Here is a 22,646-nt window from a genome sequence, read left to right on the forward strand (position 1 = left end):
TATTACCGATTGAAATGAAGAAAGATACAGATATTTTACTCCAATCTACATTAAATTAAAAAAATATTTAAACTTTCATACATTCCAAAGAATAAACGAAAACTCAATAGATATTGTCATGTTTGTATATATGAGATAAAAGTTTTATGAATGGTATTTAAAGTAATGCTTAGAACTTCATAAAAGCGAACATTCACTATGTTAATACACATATCATCAGTTATTTACATAATTCAATGTAATATTAATCATTACATGTACTATATGCATATATATTTAAAGTTTAATTGTCTTACAATTGAATAATTAACTATTGAGAGAAAGAGGTTCATATCTTACACTATTTAATTCACATGGAACAAATTTTTCCATCAACCACATTGAACCGCGTTTATTAAATTCGCCAAAGCTCTTTTATTTCTGCATTTTCACACTCACGACACATTTTAAATGTAACTATTGATTACCATTTCAAACACCGATATCATAACTCAGTGTAAAACTACATCATAACTCATTTTTTCCCTACTAACTACAATTTTATATATTCAAGAAGTACATCTAAGACATGATCATTTTCTATGTTCTAGCAAATCGATTCAATTGCGAACATACTATTAAGACTTGCGATTTTAGAAGACTTGCATGTATTAACGATGTCAACGTTTCTTCGTTTTTGTAAGATTCGTATCAAACCATGTCGCATTCGAATGTGGTGTAAGAGATCACTTTTTCTTTTAAACACTTGTAAACAATGGATGCAATTTATAAGAAGAGAAGTATCATGCTGTTTCAAAACATCATCATCAGCATATTTCTGTTTCTTTTGACACCAGCAAAATTTAAAAAAAAAAAAAAAAAAAAAAAAAGAGGTTTGTGAGATTTTCTTCAAATTCTGTTTTACTTGAAAAAAATGTCCGAACATTCAATACGATGTAAAGATTCATATTGTTTTAAATTCTTATGCTCACTAAATATTTTTTATCACGATTTACTCTTAAAAGTAACTTTATAAGTTTTCATATCCTTTTTACATGAAAAGAACTTGTGATATTTTCAACACGAGTGAATCACTTGAAGCATATACTGCACTGTAAGCATACAATACTTAAAAAAATTGTTATAAAAAATAAAAATACATTCATTTCACCAAGAAGCTTTTCTATTTAAATACATTTATTTATTTCCAAAGAACAAGTTTCTGTATTATACATAAAATATACTTAGAATTTTCTTTCATTAGTTAATATCAAATTAACAACAATATCCATTTACTGATATTTGATATACATGTTTGCTTTAAAATTAAAACTAAAATTTCAATATATTTCTATTAAAAAAAACATAAGGAAAAAAAAAAAAATACTCATAACATCAACCAAAGACAGAAATTTAAATAGAATAGCTGTACTTATATTAGTGCATTTTTATAATCTTCATAACATTTCGATTCAAAAAACCTATTACAAAATAAATGAAACATTTTTTTCTGCCTTAAAGAATCTCTTATATTTTTAAAATTAATACATAAAAATATATCTTCCCCAATATATTTAATTCTATCCTCAACACTTATTATAATGCAATCATGTCTTGTTTGTGAAGGATGATTTACAATACAACCTTCGCATTTATATAGCTTTTTTATCACTGAATTTAATTCAGTTTTGATAGAGTTTATGAGTTCTTTAAAAAGTTCATCATCATCACTTACCATATCCGAACAATTGTTTTTACATTTGATTTGCAACGGTAAAATAATTTCAAAAATACTTTTATATAAAGTATTAGATACATCAGGAATAATTTCTTTCAATTTTTTAAAAATATCACAGTTTACTTTTAGGTATGTAGGTTTTAGTTTAAAAGAATTTTCATCTTGTTTAAAAACTTGTTGAAAAATACACTCACCTTCTTTGTTGAAAACTACCAACTCATTATTGCAAATGATGCTGGCAGTCGTATAGACCAGATTAAATTCATATATTTTTGAGGAAAATTCTTGCCATGTTGCAGGAGTTATAACAACACCGCGTGTAGTAGGGTATAATATTTTATTTTGTTCCACACATTCACGTAGATGAATATTCATTCTGTTTTCAAACTGATTTATGGACACAAAATATCCCCAACCAAGAGTCCACTGTGCAATCAACTTCGAACTTTCTTTTTTCTGTTCTCGATTATTCGGCATGAAGATATTTTCAGGAACAGACTTCATATAGTGGGCAAACCAGTCATCCTCTGGAAGTTCATCCTCATTATCTTCCAAGCGTCGTTTTTTGATTTTCGAAATTTTTATGTTTCGGAATGTGATACTAATTCTAGGATCTTTAACGTCAGGTTGAGAGGGTATTCCATGCATCCAAAATTGGTTCGTTGGGGGTTTCATTACAAGGAGAGTTCCACGAGTTAAGTCCACGCTTCGAGATGTGAAATTTCGCCTGGTAAATACCATTTGACGTTTTGCACCTAAACTGATGATAGGTATATCACTTTCAGGTTCGAGACAAGTTTCATTGTCTTTATGCGTTGAAATTTTCGCCACTCCGTCAGGATAATAGTTCAATAAAGCAAAATTATATTTTTTGCCAGTTATCGTTTCAACATAATCTTTTACATTTAGAAGAGTTTGAGTCCATGGTTCTGCACAAATGCTCGTTCCAGAGAATTCGTAACTAAGTCCTTCATCACCAAAACCGAGTACTTTTCTTCGTGGAACATACTGAGTCCCATTAATTTCAAAACTAATATTTTTAAAATCATAATTTGATAGTTCATCTAGCAAAATATCAGCTTCATTTCGTGAATAAAATTCTTCGTATAATTCCACATTTAACTCTGTATCACATATATTCCTCATATTCGCTTCTGAATCTAACGACGTTATCATGATAACGTGAAGTCTACAGCGCTTATCAAGGATCTTCCTTCACTTCTGTATGTACTGTCAAATTTGGAATAGCAACAACAACCTTAAGATAATACATTCTTTCGCGTATGATTATCAGAGTTTTAGAAATTTTCCATTACTCTATCATGATAAGTGGATGATGCTTTTAAGATTCTCCTTATGCATATATGTAATATCGAGGTTCAGAATAACAACATTAGGACAGTATAACTCTTTCCCACTATCCTATCATGATTATTTTTACACATATGACGCCGGAAAGACTGGCTTCACAAACAAGACATGACAAGAATGTATTACGATAAGTGTTGATGAAATCATTTCGTTAATGTATGTTTTAGATAATTTTTGCTATTTAAGAATGCTACGTATTTCTATATCATTCAGAATTGTCGTTAGATTCAGAAGCGAATATGAGGAATATATGTGATACAGAGTTAAATGTGGAATTATACGAAGAATTTTATTCACGAAATGAAGCTGATATTTTGCTAGATGAACTATCAAATTATGATTTTAAAAATATTAGTTTTGAAATTAATGGGACTCAGTATGTTCCACGAAGAAAAGTACTCGGTTTTGGTGATGAAGGACTTAGTTACGAATTCTCTGGAACGAGCATTTGTGCAGAACCATGGACTCAAACTCTTCTAAATGTAAAAGATTATGTTGAAACGATAACTGGCAAAAAATATAATTTTGCTTTATTGAACTATTATCCTGACGGAGTGGCGAAAATTTCAACGCATAAAGACAATGAAACTTGTCTCGAACCTGAAAGTGATATACCTATCATCAGTTTAGGTGCAAAACGTCAAATGGTATTTACCAGGCGAAATTTCACATCTCGAAGCGTGGACTTAACTCGTGGAACTCTCCTTGTAATGAAACCCCCAACGAACCAATTTTGGATGCATGGAATACCCTCTCAACCTGACGTTAAAGATCCTAGAATTAGTATCACATTCCGAAACATAAAAATTTCGAAAATCAAAAAACGACGCTTGGAAGATAATGAGGATGAACTTCCAGAGGATGACTGGTTTGCCCACTATATGAAGTCTGTTCCTGAAAATATCTTCATGCCGAATAATCGAGAACAGAAAAAAGAAAGTTCGAAGTTGATTGCACAGTGGACTCTTGGTTGGGGATATTTTGTGTCCATAAATCAGTTTGAAAACAGAATGAATATTCATCTACGTGAATGTGTGGAACAAAATAAAATATTATACCCTACTACACGCGGTGTTGTTATAACTCCTGCAACATGGCAAGAATTTTCCTCAAAAATATATGAATTTAATCTGGTCTATACGACTGCCAGCATCATTTGCAATAATGAGTTGGTAGTTTTCAACAAAGAAGGTGAGTGTATTTTTCAACAAGTTTTTAAACAAGATGAAAATTCTTTTAAACTAAAACCTACATACCTAAAAGTAAACTGTGATATTTTTAAAAAATTGAAAGAAATTATTCCTGATGTATCTAATACTTTATATAAAAGTATTTTTGAAATTATTTTACCGTTGCAAATCAAATGTAAAAACAATTGTTCGGATATGGTAAGTGATGATGATGAACTTTTTAAAGAACTCATAAACTCTATCAAAACTGAATTAAATTCAGTGATAAAAAAGCTATATAAATGCGAAGGTTGTATTGTAAATCATCCTTCACAAACAAGACATGATTGCATTATAATAAGTGTTGAGGATAGAATTAAATATATTGGGGAAGATATATTTTTATGTATTAATTTTAAAAATATAAGAGATTCTTTAAGGCAGAAAAAAATGTTTCATTTATTTTGTAATAGGTTTTTTGAATCGAAATGTTATGAAGATTATAAAAATGCACTAATATAAGTACAGCTATTCTATTTAAATTTCTGTCTTTGGTTGATGTTATGAGTATTTTTTTTTTTTTCCTTATGTTTTTTTTAATAGAAATATATTGAAATTTTAGTTTTAATTTTAAAGCAAACATGTATATCAAATATCAGTAAATGGATATTGTTGTTAATTTGATATTAACTAATGAAAGAAAATTCTAAGTATATTTTATGTATAATACAGAAACTTGTTCTTTGGAAATAAATAAATGTATTTAAATAGAAAAGCTTCTTGGTGAAATGAATGTATTTTTATTTTTTATAACAATTTTTTTAAGTATTGTATGCTTACAGTGCAGTATATGCTTCAAGTGATTCACTCGTGTTGAAAATATCACAAGTTCTTTTCATGTAAAAAGGATATGAAAACTTATAAAGTTACTTTTAAGAGTAAATCGTGATAAAAAATATTTAGTGAGCATAAGAATTTAAAACAATATGAATCTTTACATCGTATTGAATGTTCGGACATTTTTTTCAAGTAAAACAGAATTTGAAGAAAATCTCACAAACCTCTTTTTTTTTTTTTTTTTTTTTTTTTAAATTTTGCTGGTGTCAAAAGAAACAGAAATATGCTGATGATGATGTTTTGAAACAGCATGATACTTCTCTTCTTATAAATTGCATCCATTGTTTACAAGTGTTTAAAAGAAAAAGTGATCTCTTACACCACATTCGAATGCGACATGGTTTGATACGAATCTTACAAAAACGAAGAAACGTTGACATCGTTAATACATGCAAGTCTTCTAAAATCGCAAGTCTTAATAGTATGTTCGCAATTGAATCGATTTGCTAGAACATAGAAAATGATCATGTCTTAGATGTACTTCTTGAATATATAAAATTGTAGTTAGTAGGGAAAAAATGAGTTATGATGTAGTTTTACACTGAGTTATGATATCGGTGTTTGAAATGGTAATCAATAGTTACATTTAAAATGTGTCGTGAGTGTGAAAATGCAGAAATAAAAGAGCTTTGGCGAATTTAATAAACGCGGTTCAATGTGGTTGATGGAAAAATTTGTTCCATGTGAATTAAATAGTGTAAGATATGAACCTCTTTCTCTCAATAGTTAATTATTCAATTGTAAGACAATTAAACTTTAAATATATATGCATATAGTACATGTAATGATTAATATTACATTGAATTATGTAAATAACTGATGATATGTGTATTAACATAGTGAATGTTCGCTTTTATGAAGTTCTAAGCATTACTTTAAATACCATTCATAAAACTTTTATCTCATATATACAAACATGACAATATCTATTGAGTTTTCGTTTATTCTTTGGAATGTATGAAAGTTTAAATATTTTTTTAATTTAATGTAGATTGGAGTAAAATATCTGTATCTTTCTTCATTTCAATCGGTAATATCTGTATGCTGGTAAAGGTACGTATGTTCGTAAGAATTATACTGTGTCACATTTTTGACAATCTTCTTTCATTCATATTAGCTAATAAGAGAATTATTGAAGTTAGTAAAGTAATGAAAATCAACGTTATTGAAAGAAAAAAACTCTAAAAGCATTTACATTTCCAGAATTATATCAAAGTTCCTTTTCTTAAAAACACCAGGTGTATCGTAGTTTTTATTTCTATTTCGTTAAAAGCTGAACTTGTAAAATAAAAATTTTCTATTAGTGTAAGGTAAACAAAAAAATCAAGAGACAATCCGTATCATGAATGAAATTCAAGTTTTACATTGGATTAAAAAGAAATATTCTGAATCTAAATGTTTATGCCTATTTAGCACAAAATGTGTTTATTTGTCTTATAAATTTAACTAAAACCATTCTTATAACAGTATGTTGCCTTTAAACTGGGTAAAAATGTTAAGTATATTTTCTGATGGTTTTGATATACTTGTCAAAGAAGTTCTAGAAACTTCAAATGTCGAAAGAGCATATGATAAGAGTCTCCTTTCCTATCGCTACGTCAGTTACAGGTTAAGGGGTGTCTTGAATGGATGAAGATAATGTTTGTGCGAAATATAGTAGTTCTATTTTGAACTGAGAAATGATTCGCTTTTTGTCAATTAAGGAAACTTGTAGTATTATTAAACAGAATGTCAGTGAAAGACATTGCGTTTGCATAGTGAATTATGAAGGTATTGAAAGGTAGTAAAGAAGGTGAATTAAAGAATTAATTTGAACAAATAAGGTAAGGCTATTATTAAAAGAAAAAACTGTTCGAAAGATGTATGTTAGAATTAAAAGTAAGATGTTAAAATTTAAAAACATGTAACAGAGTAAAACCAAAGAATACTGGTAATTCCCATCTGGAAAACAGTAATTTGAATACGATATTGAAAAAGTTGGTTTTAAGAATTTCTTTATGCATGTGATGCAAAACAATTGCTACTTTATCATGAGTGCTGACATAGATGCAATTAGTGTATGAAAAATAGTAAAATTAATATAGTCAGTGTCTCTAAAACATGAAAAAATAATAGTGTGAGCAGTGTAAATTCATTTGAAGTACTGAAATATGACATAGACTAAATACCAGAAGATGTAAGAAATATTTTGGTATGTGTGGATGAAACACTGAACGTGGTTGTAAAATTAGAAATGAAAATTATCAACACACATAAAGGTAATAGGGATTTAAAACTAAACATGATGTTAGAAACTTTGAAGATCGTAAAACTATATGAGAAAGAAATGCATTTAGATATAAATGGTATTAAACTGTAAAGTTGTGAATGGAAATTTCTGAGTAAAACCTGTAGATGATCTATTATGATCGGAGAATAAAACAAGTATTTTAAAAATTGTAAAGAAATATTTGAATATGGAGTAAATGAAAACAATCCATATCGTTAAAATGAATAAAAAGGGATAAAATGTTGGAATTACGAATAATGAGACAGAAATAAAAACATTATAATAAATAAGTTAAACTAGAATTAAGAAATATAAACACAGAAGGGAAATCATGAACGTAAGAAACGCAATTAACAGTTATAGACTTAAGTTTTTTAAAAAAATATTCGGTAATGTAAGGAAGATATTGTTAAACATGTAAAAGAAATTAGAAATTCTGCAGAAAATTTAGTAAAAGAACTAAGATCACGAAAAATAAACGTTTCTTTTTAAATAGAATTTCAAACCACTAAGTTAAAGTGTGTATAGAATACTAGAATGGTTTAAAAAAAGTAAATGAAGTTAAAATTCAGAATATATTGAACATTATAACGTTAAAAAAAAGTGTGAAATTGCATCTAAAATTAAGTAGTGTAACAAATAAACAGCATGTGCGGGAACGTTTGTGAAATATAATATATAAGTTAAAAATCAGGGTATGCTGAAATGGTATGAAAGGTATGAAAAAAAAATAGTATGTGGAAATTAAATAAAATATTACAAATTAGAAACGTTAAGTATTAAAAAAATATGACAGTAAATAAATATGTTATTATGAACAGAAAACCTGAGAAATAAGTTAAAGTTTCATGGAAAACTAGAAAGAATAAAAGTATCAGAATAAAATTGAGTAATAAAAAGAAAATTATCTTGTAGTTTCATTAAAGGAAAGTCTTTTTTTATATTTGTTTCTTTTACATTGTTTTCAGAGTCGCGCATTGAATAATTTTAACACCAGACGTAAAAATATATTTCTAAAACATATCATTCACTTTTTCATTAATAGAGGGCATCATCGCCATTTCATCAAAATTAAGATGCAGAAAATATTTCCCGTTGCCAATTTAAAAAAACTAACTTTAAAGGAAAAGCAGGAGGTCTACAACTCAATCAGCAATCTACCAACACCTCAACTCCACTCGTCACCCCGCCTCCTAGTGTGATGACGTTGCCTTTGGCCCCGCCCTCTGTGACGTCATTGACCACGCCCACACCGCACACCGCGTGCAGGTGAACCCGTATTTTTATACTACTAATGCTTAAGCAGTTTTCTGTATATAATTTAGGTTGCAGCATTGACGAGAGAAATATGCAAGCTACGAAAAAGGGGGTGGGGGACGGTACTTGTACCTGTTCCTGTTATGAACTGATTAGCTCTGAGAGTTAGAGAAAAAACGATGTATAGAGATTTAAGAGTTTCGTAACATTTCTGATGAAACTTACTAGCTAGCTTTGTAACTCTGAGCCTCGGAATGGGAATCAGTATCTTTTATCGCAACAGCTATCACTACTGAAGAATCCCTTTTACTTCCTTGTGCGAAATAAAGGAACTTTTGTAATCGCAATTTCGAGTATCATATTTCAAAGAAAATATCCATTTTGGCCGCTATCGAATACAATGTAACGATGTTTTTGCATGGCATCTGTACGTAAGGACAGAATAAAGGACTGCTTTCCCCCAAACGGATTATAAAATTGATTTAAAATCAATTCATAAAAAATTTTTTTCGTGACGTCGGTATCCGTGCGAGACTTAGGTGTACAGACGTACGTAGATACGTGCGAGACGCATAACTCAAAAACGAGTAGCCTCAGAACGTTGGAATTTTGTATATAGGACTGCTATAACATGCAGATATGCACCTCCCTTTTTGGTTGCAATCGGCCAAAAATACATAAATATATATTATATATACCCACTCTGTCAGTGAGCTCAGTTTTTCTGTTCTTATATGGTGGTAAATTGTATATTTTTTTGCTTTTAAAATGATTGAATTATGTTGTTCTTATGTTCCGGTTGAGGTTTTTATGATTTTACTTAATCTGCATGCAATAGATGCAGAATTATCAACAATTTAAGAGTTGTTTAAATGCCCCTAAGCTCCCCTTTTTTTAAACTGTAGCCGCCATATTTGTTTACATTTGAAACTTAGTAGAATAATGAATTAAGTCAGTTTCTGCACCTTCAGTGTCTTTTTGCCAAGTGTCACCGAAAAATCTGCCTTCTTGCCTGCTGGTCGAATTGCTTGTTTTTGTGTAGAAACTCTTAATTGTAAAAATTATTTTTTAATTGTTTTAACTGTATTTTGGTGTTTTATGTTTTATATTTTTCAATTTTTAATGGAGATATTTTGAGATTTGATGTATTTTCGCCTTGCCGCGAAGTGAGAGCTGAATTAATCGAATGAGGAATCTATCTTTAATGAAATTCGAGGAAATAGTGTAAATGAAATGCAGCAAAAATGTGCATAATTTAATATTCCGTACAAGGAAGTCATCTGGTGTCCGCATCAAATTTTTCAGTTATATGACTCTAGATGTATCATGTATTTTATGTTTCATGAGTTGATGGTTCTTTGAATCGAGATTTGAACATTAGAACAGTAAAAAAAAGGCAATCCAAATTGAAAACGCTGGAGATCGTTTGATATTTTAAAAATAAATTGATCGGATAGAAAGATGAGCTGAAATTTCTAGAGAAAAAAATTGTAAGTTTTTAATAGGATTTAGAAAAATCCATTCCATACTTTTCTGGTTCCATTACTGTGTCATTTTTCGTTATTTCATCCATTTTAAAAGTAAAGATTTCTGTATGTCATATCTTTATTTCGAATGGATTGTTTTAACCTTTTTTAAGTAAGTCTAAAGTTTGTGCTTTTATGAAATATGACATACGAGTAATAAAGGATATGATGGAAATAAAAGATTTAAGTTGATAAATAGTCGTAATAATAGTGACAGAGTTTCTTTCATTATAAGAAGAAAATTTTTAAGGATTAGTAATTTTGAAAATTTAATGTAGTTAATTTTTAATCAGTTAGGATTTGAATTCATGGTAAACTTGCTTGTAACTAAACTTAAACTTGTTTGTAAAATAACTGTTCGTATTGTGGAAGTTGATAAAGCTGATTAATTTTTAATACACAACAGCTTATGCTTAACTTTGTTATAGAAACGTTACTGATTACATATTTGCTAGCTCAGATTTCGTTTTAGTAAAATATGCGTTTAGCCTAAATCTCTTCTGATGAAAAAACTCAAACTGTGTTTTTTAACTTTTGGGTTTTTCAGTGTACTTTTAGTTATCATATTAACGTCAAAAATTCTACAGACTTGCTCGTTAAAGGAGGCAGGTTTAATTAAATGCATAAATCGTGTAAAATTTTGGCATTGACTTTCTCGTTGTATCTGAACGATGTATGCACGTGAAGTAGCGGGTGTTTTTTTTTTTTTTTTTTAATCCAGCCATATGTCAACAGCCTATTTATTTTTTATTTTCATTAAGGATTTTGCATCTTGATAACTTCAAAAATATACTAGAATAAAGCATAATATGATAGATAACATATGTGATCTGGTATCTTGGAATATTGGTAACTGCAACTTGTATTCAGTTCTGGTCGCAGAATTTATTGGATTAATGGCGTAGTATGTGAATGATAGTCGATTTTCCGTATAAAATGCACCAGGAAGTCATTTCATCCTGAACAGTCTCTGTTGCTTTGCATTAATTAATTAAAGAAATTAACTTATGTCTGTCTTGTATATTGCAGATTTCACGAAGATAAAAGTTTTATCTTCTAGGTCTTTATGTTTGCAAAAGTAAGGAGGTAGTATAGTTAAATGTAAGTTTTATCTTAAATCCACTTGCATTTCTTATTCCTGTTAGTCCTTAAAATTATTATACTGGCATTTAGAAGCATACTAAACAATGAAGTAGTTTCTTTGCACATAAATTGTACCTCATTCTGAATTAGTCTCACCGGTTTTATGAAACGTGTAGGATAGGATAAAAAGGCTGTTCCCTAACGCCAAGTCTTTTTTAAACTTGCAACTAACTTTCAGAGAACTTCTTTACTATTGTTATTTATTCATTTAGTTTTATATGTTCTAATTAAAAATTTGATATATTAAATATAGTTCTTATATTTTTTACGTATGGAGATACTATTATTTTCAACTTCAACTGGAGGAGTTTTAATGACTCGAGCTCAGGATGTTGTTTTGCGATGTATAACTTTTCATAAAAGTGTGTGTGAGATATCAGATTTTTTTTAAAGTAACCTTGAATTTTTATGCGTAGTTATTAATTGATTCCTTTTTGATTAACTGAATTAAGTTAATGTTATTATTCCTGTTTTATCACTTTTTCTCCTAACCTTTTTTTTTTTCTCCTTCTTCCCTTTTTGTGCAACCGTACGTACTTGAAACAATTAATTTGTTTTAACTTTTTTTTACTTATCCTAAAATATGGTACATCGTATCTAATATTGATCTTGTGCTTAGGTGCTATTATTCAAATCTGCTCATTATTCACACTTTTTTTTATATGGTTGCATTGGGTTTATTTTCCTGACAGAAGTAATGAAGCATAGAATTACTCGTATATTTAAATTCTAATCACGCCTGCTTCCGGAGAGTGTCATTAATCAACCATTTTTCCTAGCTCTCTTTCCCCCCTTTCTGTAGAGAAAAAAAGTATCTCCCGAATTTATTCAGTACTTTTGTTTAACGCTTTTAATAGATTTTCCTCTTTGCGTCTTGTTCTTTCTGTGATATCTTCTTGCGAAGGAAAAATTCCCATTTATAGAAGCGATTCGCTTTTCTGGACGAATCCAGCTCATCCTGTCACACACGGTATACCGAACATTCTGTCAAAAAACGTCAGGATTGTCGGATGAAATAGTTTCGGTCTTTCCAGATGGTGCCCCCCTACTTTTGCATATGTATCGATATAGACATACCCGCATCTCTTCCTGGCTTTTCTGGCAGCCTATTCTCTATTGTTGGGAGGGGGACAAAAAAGTGGTGGCGGGAAAGGAAGCTAGAGGATTCCTATATGTGGGCATTGCGGATATTGCTGTCAGGAATATCATTTTGAAGAAGGGAGAGAATTATTCAATGCCAAGATTTCTTTATCCCTTCTCTTTGCGCGCAAAGCCTTGTCGAGGCTCATAAAACGATTACGATTAAGATAAATGGCTGTTTGCCAAAGTGCGGTCTTGTTTTGTTATTAATGAATAAAATTCAAAGACTATCTTTTATACGATAAAATTGCCGGCTGGTTATAACATTTTATTGCTGACCATAAAACTCCATGTTGTGCAGACGGAGCTGTGAGTGAAATAACAAGAAACCGCTTTTTTATGAGCGTATACTCGCCTCGAGTGTTTGATAGAATGACTGTACAAAGAGTGGGTAACTTGGTCCCTAACAACTTTACTGTGAATTCTCTTCTGAGAAGTGCTAGTCGATTGTCGTAATTTTTCATGCTAACAACATTTCCAGATAATGGCATTCTTCTTTTTGACGCCGTAGTAATCTCTGTCCTTTGATTCTTAATCATTTTTCAAGACCAAATCTTCATGAAAACCCAGTGTTTTCGTGCAATAAGTTGTTTAACATAATCTTCTATCTAAAGATTTGGGAAGCGTCCGAAGAAGTGAGTCATTATAAAACTTTTCTTGGTTTCATGGGCGCTCGTACTCAAATCATTCCTTTCTGTGTTGGTGGAGCCTGTGATGTTGGAGAGGAGGGATTTATCAGACTAAATGTTGCCCTGTGTTGCGACATGATTCGTAATTTGTTCGGGTCATTAGGTCTTTCAGTGAAGAAGCTATGAAGTATGTGCAATGCCCTTGCGGGAATTCAAACTCCAGACTTCCGGATTAACATGATTCCAGTTATACCACGAAGACATGCGGAAAGAAGGGAGAAAATAATGCTATTTCTCTTCTATAAAAATAAAACTGTAGTAGTTGACAACTCATTTTACTTCCCAATTAAATTACCATTACGGAAGTTTGTAATGTCTCTAGCTAGATGGTGCTAAATGTTTTATAGAACATATAAGACACCATGAATAATAATATACTAATTACTTCATGGTATTGTCGTAGAAGACAATACCATGAAGTATAGAGAATAGTATAGCATTGTCGTAGAAGAACAGTGCTGGCGGACACTGGGTGATTAGATATTCTGTCTGTGATTTTTTTTGGGGGGGGGGGCTTTAAGGATTTTGTTTATAAAATGAAGGTGAATTTTTTATTGAACTGAAAGAAGCATTACCTGCAGCCTTCTGCTGCGTAACGCATAAAATTCTGCATTACACGCGGCGGAGAGTAGATTTTGGTTTAGATGCTCTCAGATGAATTGTCAAAACTCACGTGAAGACGTACTAACTATGGAGAAAAATATACTTTGCATTAGGTTCAGTTAGGCTACGTCTGTCTGCAAGTCTGTCCTTCGAGTGGCATCTTTCTAATTATGTAGAAAAGTCTCTCCGAGTTGTATTGCAGAGAACCATTGCAGCTTACTCCAAATTTTTATCACAACTGAGTCGACTGTGCTTCACCGAAGTATTATCATAGAAATTGCGGTTTTTAGATAATACTTACATAATTTGAGCATTTTCAACATGTACGTAAAGTATGAAGTTCTCCTCTTCTTCTTTGGGTACTTAGTATGTCGAAGCTTTGGAAGTTTATATCTTTTCCGTTATGTTGGTTTTAGTAAAGTGTATCTCCAAAACTGGAAATGCAGTAGATTTCTTCATCTGGAAGCCTATGGACAGTGTCAGTATTTCTTTCGAATCCATGACACTATTTTCATGATGGATCAGTTCATCAATTTTACTCAAATTGGTTAAAGACTGATTAAAGTAATTTATTTACCCTATTAAATTATGATATTTTTATAAAAATCTGGTTATTAGCACACATGAATTTGTGGCTAATTTTTTTTTTTTTTTTTTTTTTTTTTTTTTTTTTTTTTTTTTAGTAAAGCGTCGAAAAGAAATCATTATCACTCTGGTAGCAATACATTTCTGAAGATGACGCATATTATTTTAACCACTGATATTAACCATAAATATAATTAATTATTAACTTTAATTCTGAAAAGCATGATTAAATCATACTCAGCTTGTAATATTCTCTCTTGTTCTAGATTAATTATACAAGAGGGAATGCTGGCAATAAGTCAAATACTTTTTTTTCTTTTGTTATTAACGTGTGTATTTCTTGTTGTGCAGGAAGACGCAAATGATAACTTGGATTCTGGTCCCAACCACTTCCAGCCCATGGTGGCAGTCCTGTGCGGACATGGAAAGTTGCTGAACAAATACCTTGACGAAAACCGTCGATGGGTGACCGATACAGATCCTAAAGCCACCTGTACCAAGGATAAACTTGAGATCCTCGAATACTGTCGAAAGGTAAGTTATCTTGTCGTCATTGAAAGACTATAGATTCATTTCAAGCAAAAGGAATTTGTAAAATTAAATAGATACTTTTATATTTAGAAGTGTGAATGATAATGAGTGTATGTATGATGTTATTATAGTATGTATTAACTTATAATAGTATCTAGCAGGTGGTTTTCACGTGAACTTACTAATCGAAGAGATCGTATGAAACATCTGCACTGCTTTTCATTCATCTGAAAAAATATTCTTTTTTGAACCGTTTAGTGGCTGATGGTTTAAGATTGTAAAATTTCATTGAGGAAAAAGAATGCAGTTTTCATAAGGCACTTGAAAGGGGTCTTCCAGACTTCTCCGACAAAATGGCTGATTTGTTTAGCAGTGGCAGAACAAAATCTGTTGAAGCGTTGAAAGAATATTATTGATTCAAATTAATGTATAGTTGAGTAAATTAGTGTCTCATTAATTTTTTTTATTTTTTCAAAACCTGCTTAAAAATAACACTACGTAATGAGATGATCTGATAAAATAGGCGCCAGTTTTCCTTAGCTCTTCTTCCATGAAGTAATTGTCCATTGCCGGTAGGTGCTGAGTTGTAGGATAGTAGCGGCTATTAGCGAATTGTGCGGTAAAAACCCCAAGACAGGGCTATGGTTTCGAATTCCGCGTAGGGCTTGGCTGTATATGTGTTTCTTCACATTTCTCGTGGGTACAAAATTGGCCTATCTAATGTATTCAGGGCGGTGCTTTCAGTGATGACACGAGTGTATGACTGATAGGTTCCCTTGTTGAGGCAAATGCTTCTGATCAATTAGCTGGCCTTTGGACAGTAATTGCCCATAGATATCGAGTATTTTAATTAAACGGCCAAACAAACTTGAAGAGAATGTGAAAAGATGCAAAAATATTCCAAGTATTTAATTTTCTTGCTGTTATTAAACCTTTTTGTAATCTGCCGATTTTTTAGAGCATGCCTTTCAAAATTGTGATACTGAATATTGTTGGACGTCTAACTTACGGGAGCTTGGATGTTCGAATTGATTTTGGTAAATGGAGACACAAGAAATGCTAGAAGCACTTTCGACTGAAATGATAAGTAGTAAACTGTAGAAGAATGTCCCGCCCCTTTTTCTCCCTTTGATTAGGTATTAGATTCGCTTGGTTAGTAATTTTCTTTTGGAATTCATTTATTTATTTATTGAAATAAATATATCGCTGAAACGTATTATGTAGAGTTAAATATTTCCCATTTTATTTAAGTATAAATTTATCACCGGTTCAGAGACATCGCCGGTTTCATACAGATATTTAGCTTCAAAACTGATTTTATTGTAAGCAAAAAAATTAATCCATTACCAATTATGAGCATCACACCTTTGCATTAATTCAAAGGATTCGTCAATGCCCTCATTTTATCTCAATCAGTTTCTTAAAATATTATATATATATATATATCAATGTATATGCATTGAGCAAATACAAATTTCCTGTTTTATTTATTTGTTTATTTTCCAGTTCTCTTTAACCATGATAATCTGCTATTTTTCAGTTGATCTGTATTACTCCCCAAATTTTTCCTCTTTTCCATCTCCTTTTTCAGAAATAAGCGTCGGTTTTCTTGTTACATTCTTGAATAGCTTAAGAGTTGGGAACAAGAAGAGAGTATCGTCGATATCAATAAACGGCGTAGCTGTTCTTCTAAGCATTTGCTGCAGTTCGTCATTGTGGAGGGAAGATATTTCGATTTGCTTACTTTCTTTTTATTGATATTTATTGCTGTTACTTCTTTTCGTTTTTCCGTCTCCTCTTTTGTGGGAGAAAACATTTATTGATATATGCGTGTAGCTGTAGAGAGAGAAATACCATTGCCGGGATATATTTGGGTGGCATTTCATGTAGGTATACGTAGTCATTAAAATTGCTACGTAGTAATCGATAAAAATTGCTATGTAGTAATCGATTACTGCGATGCTCAGTTTTCTGACGCTAAGAAGGCAGTTCGCCTGTCATCCTTTTCCCGACGAACATTATTTTAGGGGTTTGTCTGTCTTGTATCATGCCATTTGTTGCTATGCTTATTAAATAGCTATTGCGGCTTGTGCGTTTGAATGCCATGTTAATCTAAGTTTTTTTTTAACATCTTTTCCATTTAGATGTGATGCCTCACTCTGGATTTAGCAAACCTAATCCAGTAAAAAAGGGTAACAAATTTTTGCATCTTTTTACGTCCATCATACGCAGTATGGTTTTATGATGTTGCTTTTGAAATCCACAAGAATGTTAATTACAAGTTTCTTGATTTTTCTATCCAAAATTCTAGGTTAAGAAAAAAAGCTTCAGATACCTTTTTTCTGCTAAAGGTTCTAATCCGCGCCAAGCTTGCCTAGAAAAGATTTTAACGAACTGTACTTGAAATCTGTATTCCAAGAAAGTACTTTTATTTTGAATAATACTTATCACTTCGAACACGAAAAACGTAGTTTCGAAACATTTCATATATATAGAAAAACAGATGATCGAAAAAGAATTGCAGCTGGTGAAAAAATAATTATCTTTTTTTTTTTCATTTTGCATTGAATCACTAAGAACGTTGTATCACTTTTCAATCTGTTGCCAGCAAATGTTATCGTCTTGTATTTTATTTAAAGAAATTAAATAATGAAGAAACTACATGAATGTATGTATGTTTCTCTCACTGTGGAAAAAACAACGGTACCAAAAGCCATCAAATTTTGAATGACGTGGTTCTCCACCCTAATATGAGCAGCTGGAAGTCCTAGTTTGGATTTGCTTTATTGTCTATTTCATATTTTATAAAACTTTAACGAATGTATGATTCGTTAAACGGATAATGAATATTTTTAAATGGATAGCTCATGAATTAAATGCATTTTTAAGATTTAAATTAGTCCCATCTAAAAGTGAGAATCAATCAGATCTAAAAGTGAGAAACGGATATTATTAAGAACTAACTGTTGCTTTCAGATAGCTTAGTTTGTTAATCCGCAAAAGACAGATTTATTTTGAAAGACAAATATCTCACATTTTGCCAAATGGCAACAGAGTCGTCGAACGGAAAGCGAAACGACGCATTTATAGTGATTCAACGCAAAATCCGCGACTAATAGTCCCTTTTGGGCTGGGAAAAAAAAAAAAAAAAAAAGTCTGACAAAAATGAAGACATGAAAGCAACTTGACAGCACCATAAAAGCAGTGGCATATACAAATACGTTTACTTCATGAATTTGATGGTAACCCCTAATGCATCGTTGTTAAGTCTGTAGCTAGCAAATGTATTCAAGCTCGGATCTGTTCTCCTGTTGGGTTTTAGAACTCGAGGCGTACCTTGCGGGAAAACAGGAGAGATCACTTTGGAAGGGGTCTCAAGGGAGGAAGAATGAAAGATTTTTCTTGGTGGGGTGAGCAATAAAATCCGCTCCATCGTTTGCGTTGGTGGCTTCTCATGAAGTCAAAGATAGAAGCAGGATTTCTCCCTCCCCTCCCTGCATTTCCTGTAACAGCAGGGAAGGTATAGGAGATTCGATTTATTTTATATGTTCGAACTTGGGCGTGTACGCGAGTCTTCCAATTGGGCGTATCCTTTTGATAGAGCTGTCCTCCGCTGTGTTGCGTGCTGGTCTCTAGAACTCATAATGAGAAGGAAGTATAAGACTGAAGGGAAAGACCAATGAACTATTCAATCTATTTTAAAATAGCGTAGTAATAGAAACGTTTGGATTTCATAAATGTGTATTATTTGAACCATTCGATCCTAATAGGCACTTGTATCCCATACAATAGATACTTTATACTGTTAAGATCAGCTGTTATCACTTAACATTAATTTTTGATATATTCAGTGTTTTTGAGATATCGGGGATAATAACATTGCAAAGAATAGGTTTGTTGATCAATCTGTTTTACCTAATATGACGTTATTAAATTCAGTTAAATTTATATATCAATTTAAAATCAAATTTTTGTTACAACCTTTAACTTGTGTGAGCGGTTTAAAAGACCGCTGAGGATTTTCTAACCGTCGTTTCCATTCCTAAAAACGGAGAATGGTCTCTGTCCTTCCTCCTACCTTCCTAAACCCGTCCCGCAAAGTCACATATCCAGTTTCACAATTCTAGCTTTATCATGGTTTCAATTATCACGTTTTTTACTTTTTAAGGTGTTTGGGAGACCGCTCACAGCAGATGAATGAGTACCAGTTTTAGTGGATGATGGAAGTTATTTATCGGATACTTGTTTTTCGTAAAAACGATAAATATGACTTCAAATTTTACAAGAAACCGTCTCATATATCTCACTGAAAAAGAAACTGAATATCTTGTCAACAATATTTTTGATGTAGAATGCGCTAATTCTGAAGAATCATGTATAGTATTCACAGCGAAAGCAAAAGTGAATATGAGCTTTCTGCATACGATGATCGTAATTTTTCTAATGATTGTGAACAAAATGATAACTTTTATGAAAAGAAGCTTTTCAAATGGTGGAAAAAAGAACCAAATCGGGGCGGTACGAACTCTAAAGCATAACATAATAATTCAGCTCCTTGGTTTGAAACATCCTGCAAAAATAGGCTCCAGAGCAGAGTGCGAAGATACTTAAAATTTATGTTCATACTTATTGTTCCAGTCATACCCTAATGCTACAAAACTGAAACGAATAAAAAATGCTTTTATTAGCTAATGAACTTATTAAACAGCATCTGAAAGTTGGAATAACTTCCGCTTTTTTGCCAAGGGAACTGAAGATAACAGTTAGAAGAATTCTTGGACGGAAGGAAATTAGGAGAATTGGATTTATCAAATCAAGAAGAAAAGTTAGAAGAAAAAAACATGTAGTCTGTGCCCACCTTGTAAGGAGAGAAAGACAACATACAAAAGCTTGGAAGGAACCAGTGTGCCTTCGGTGCTCTCAAAAAATGTGTTTTGCCTGTGTATCATCTTATGATTCATCCTTGTAAACAAAGATATACTAATTTATTAATAATTAAATTCATTTTTATAGAATTATGGTTTAACTGACAGTAATACTTAATGAAGTCAGATATTTTCGTGCAAGTTTAATAAAATCTTTGTTGTTTGAAAGCTTTGTTCCTTAAAACGAAGAAAATAGTCATTTTTTATATGAATTCAACTGTGTAAAATTAATGATTTATATTTAAAATAAATTGATTTGAATGAATTATATGCATGAATTTATCTATGACATTCCTTTAAAAGGCACAAAAGTATGTATTTTTACGCGTTTCTTTATAACGGCTTGTGAGACCGCTCACGATAAATTGTGCCGAAAGAATTGTCACAGCAGTTGAAGGCTAATGTCCAAGTAAAAGACCTAATATGATATTGTTAGTTCGGTAAGTTGTTTGTGTTATGGAACTTTTCCAGGGAAAGGCATTAATATAAAGTCTATAAGCTTGTATATCTGCATTTCTATTTGAGGAACTAAGTTAACAATATCAGCGTCTTTTAGAAAATGAAACACGAAGAAAACTTTTAATCTTTTAAATCTTATTTATTTTTAAGTGACATAACGGCATAATTTGCGTTAATATTTTATGTTAGTAAATGGAACTGACCCAGCGCCCCTCGCGGCGAAGTGGCCCTGTGGCATTAATATTTAATGCATATTTCTGTCCACAAAATGCTGTTTTCGTATAGGGCTGTCTCATTTCTGTAAAATAGGTGGTTTCAGATCTTGCCTATTTTGTTTAAGTTTTTGTTTTCGAGGAGGCGTAGTTCTTAGGAAAATCCAGTGTAGTTTTCTCTGCGTAAATTTAAGATTGGGTTTCTTATTGAACTCTTGTTTTTAATATTCATTTGAACGATTTTCTTTCAAGGAAGTTTTCTGAAATATTCAAGGTACTAAAAATTTTGAATGAATGTTGAAAGTAAAGATTCACATAATATTTTCAGTTTATTTTAATTGACTAAATTGAATGGGGTGGGGTTATTTTAATAAATGTTCTTATCTATCTCTTAGTGGGGTGTGTTGAAATTTTTCTGTATATCTTAAGATGTTGATGCCAAAACTTGAGTACCCAAGTGTTTTCACTCCACTTACCTGCTCTCAAGTACTTCTACTAATTGAACAAGTTTTCCTTCATTTGTTTCTTTAAAAATCAATATTGCACTTAATTGAAGCTTAAAGAGGATGAAACACTTTATGGCTGTTGGCAGTTGCGTTTTTTTATATGCTTGAGGATATCTTATTTTGAGTATACACTCTTTGAAGTTTTTCTTTTGGGATAATTTTTGAAATATTGGAAAGCGTAAATTGTTATTACTAAGAAGTGTGCCTAAAAAGAAATAACATTACCTTTGTAGTTTATCACTATCCGATGGTTTTTGAGCGACATGAGGATAATATTAGATAGGCATATAGACTCTATGTTGGAGTAATTTTCGAGATGTTGGTTGCTTACTATTTACCTCTGTTAAGAGTTTTTTTTTTTTTTTTTTTTCTTTTTACTGAAATGTAATTCGTTTTAAGGTATGAATGCATGCAATGTTTACTTTTGTTTTATACTAGCTCTTTCCCGGCAATCGTTGGCTACTTAAAGGAAAGAAAGTATTTGTCATTTAATTTTGTTTATTGAAATGCTTTTAGATACACACTATTTTATTTTTCCTTATCTGGTACGGCAGTTTCGCTTTTCTATCCACATAGCAATATTCTTTGTGCTTCATTCTTATTTTTGAGATACATTATAATTTATTAGTCCTTCCAACGACCACACTTGGATGGCGATTGTAATCATAATTAGCATCGTAATGGAATGCATCAAGATTTAAATCAGCGTGCAGTGTTCATCTAGATGGAACAGTGCGTACAAGCTCGTGATGCTCTTTTTATTATTATTATTTTTTTTTATCGTGCTTAAGGTACAAGTGGCATCTAGTGGCATAATTGATGTGACAGCAAAATTAACGCGTTGTGATGACTATTACAAATTCACTCTCAAAAGCGAAGAAAATGCGTCTGATGCAATAACACGCATGCTGATGCGTGCCTGTTATTGCATGAAAAATTAAATATTTTACGCTTTTCTGAACGATAACACGCTTTGAAATATTTTAATTGGGGCAGTGCAACACATTTCTCTTGAATAGGCGAGTTTTTTTTTTATTAAACTCGAGATAAATTAATATAATTGCGTTTTCTCGAGTGACAGCACAATTTTTTTATATCACCGAGTATTCTGATTAAATTTGAAACATATATATATATCTTACGCTTTTGCGGAGTGGCAATACAAAGCTTTCAGATTGCTGAGTTTTTGATCAGAAGTTCGTTAAATTCTCGCAAAATATATATATATTGAATTTTTTTTTTGGGGGAAAAAGTGGACATCGACCTTTCCCAGGACCCAGAAAAGAGTTGTAGAAAATTTGGTGACGATAGGGGGCTACACTAGTGACTGAGTATACCGCGGATACACAAACAGAAATTTTTCTTTATATATATATATATAAATGAATAACGGTTAATTATCCTATTCGTTAATCTTGCCCTTTAATTCCAATGTTTCAAAATTATGCTTAAAAGCTTTCGATTATAATTATAAATTATTACATGATATTTTATACTATTCCACATTTAACACACACAATATTATTCCACCACACTTTAAGCTTCGTATTCCGCGATATTTAAAAATTTTCATCTGTTTGAATCATTTATGTTTTTAAAAAATTTGGGATATTGCATTAAGGAGGTGTAATGTTGCTTTTCCAGCAA

General features: G+C 31.4%; 1 protein-coding gene across 1 annotated transcript in view; it reads left to right on the plus strand.

Annotated features, from left to right (window-relative positions):
* The window catches only part of Appl (amyloid-beta-like protein), a 310,493-nt gene that overhangs the window by 77,163 nt on the left and 210,684 nt on the right, over positions 1-22,646 (plus strand). The window contains exon 2 of the mRNA XM_085813964.1: positions 14,718-14,900. Within this exon, the coding sequence (XP_085670090.1) occupies positions 14,718-14,900 (183 nt within the window). The remainder of the gene's footprint in view (positions 1-14,717; positions 14,901-22,646) is intronic.

Source organism: Stegodyphus dumicola, chromosome 1, assembly GCF_044657685.1.
Source record: "Stegodyphus dumicola isolate Sdum_Otavi_A_Nest chromosome 1, ASM4465768v1".
Classification (NCBI taxonomy): Eukaryota; Metazoa; Arthropoda; class Arachnida; order Araneae; family Eresidae; genus Stegodyphus; species Stegodyphus dumicola.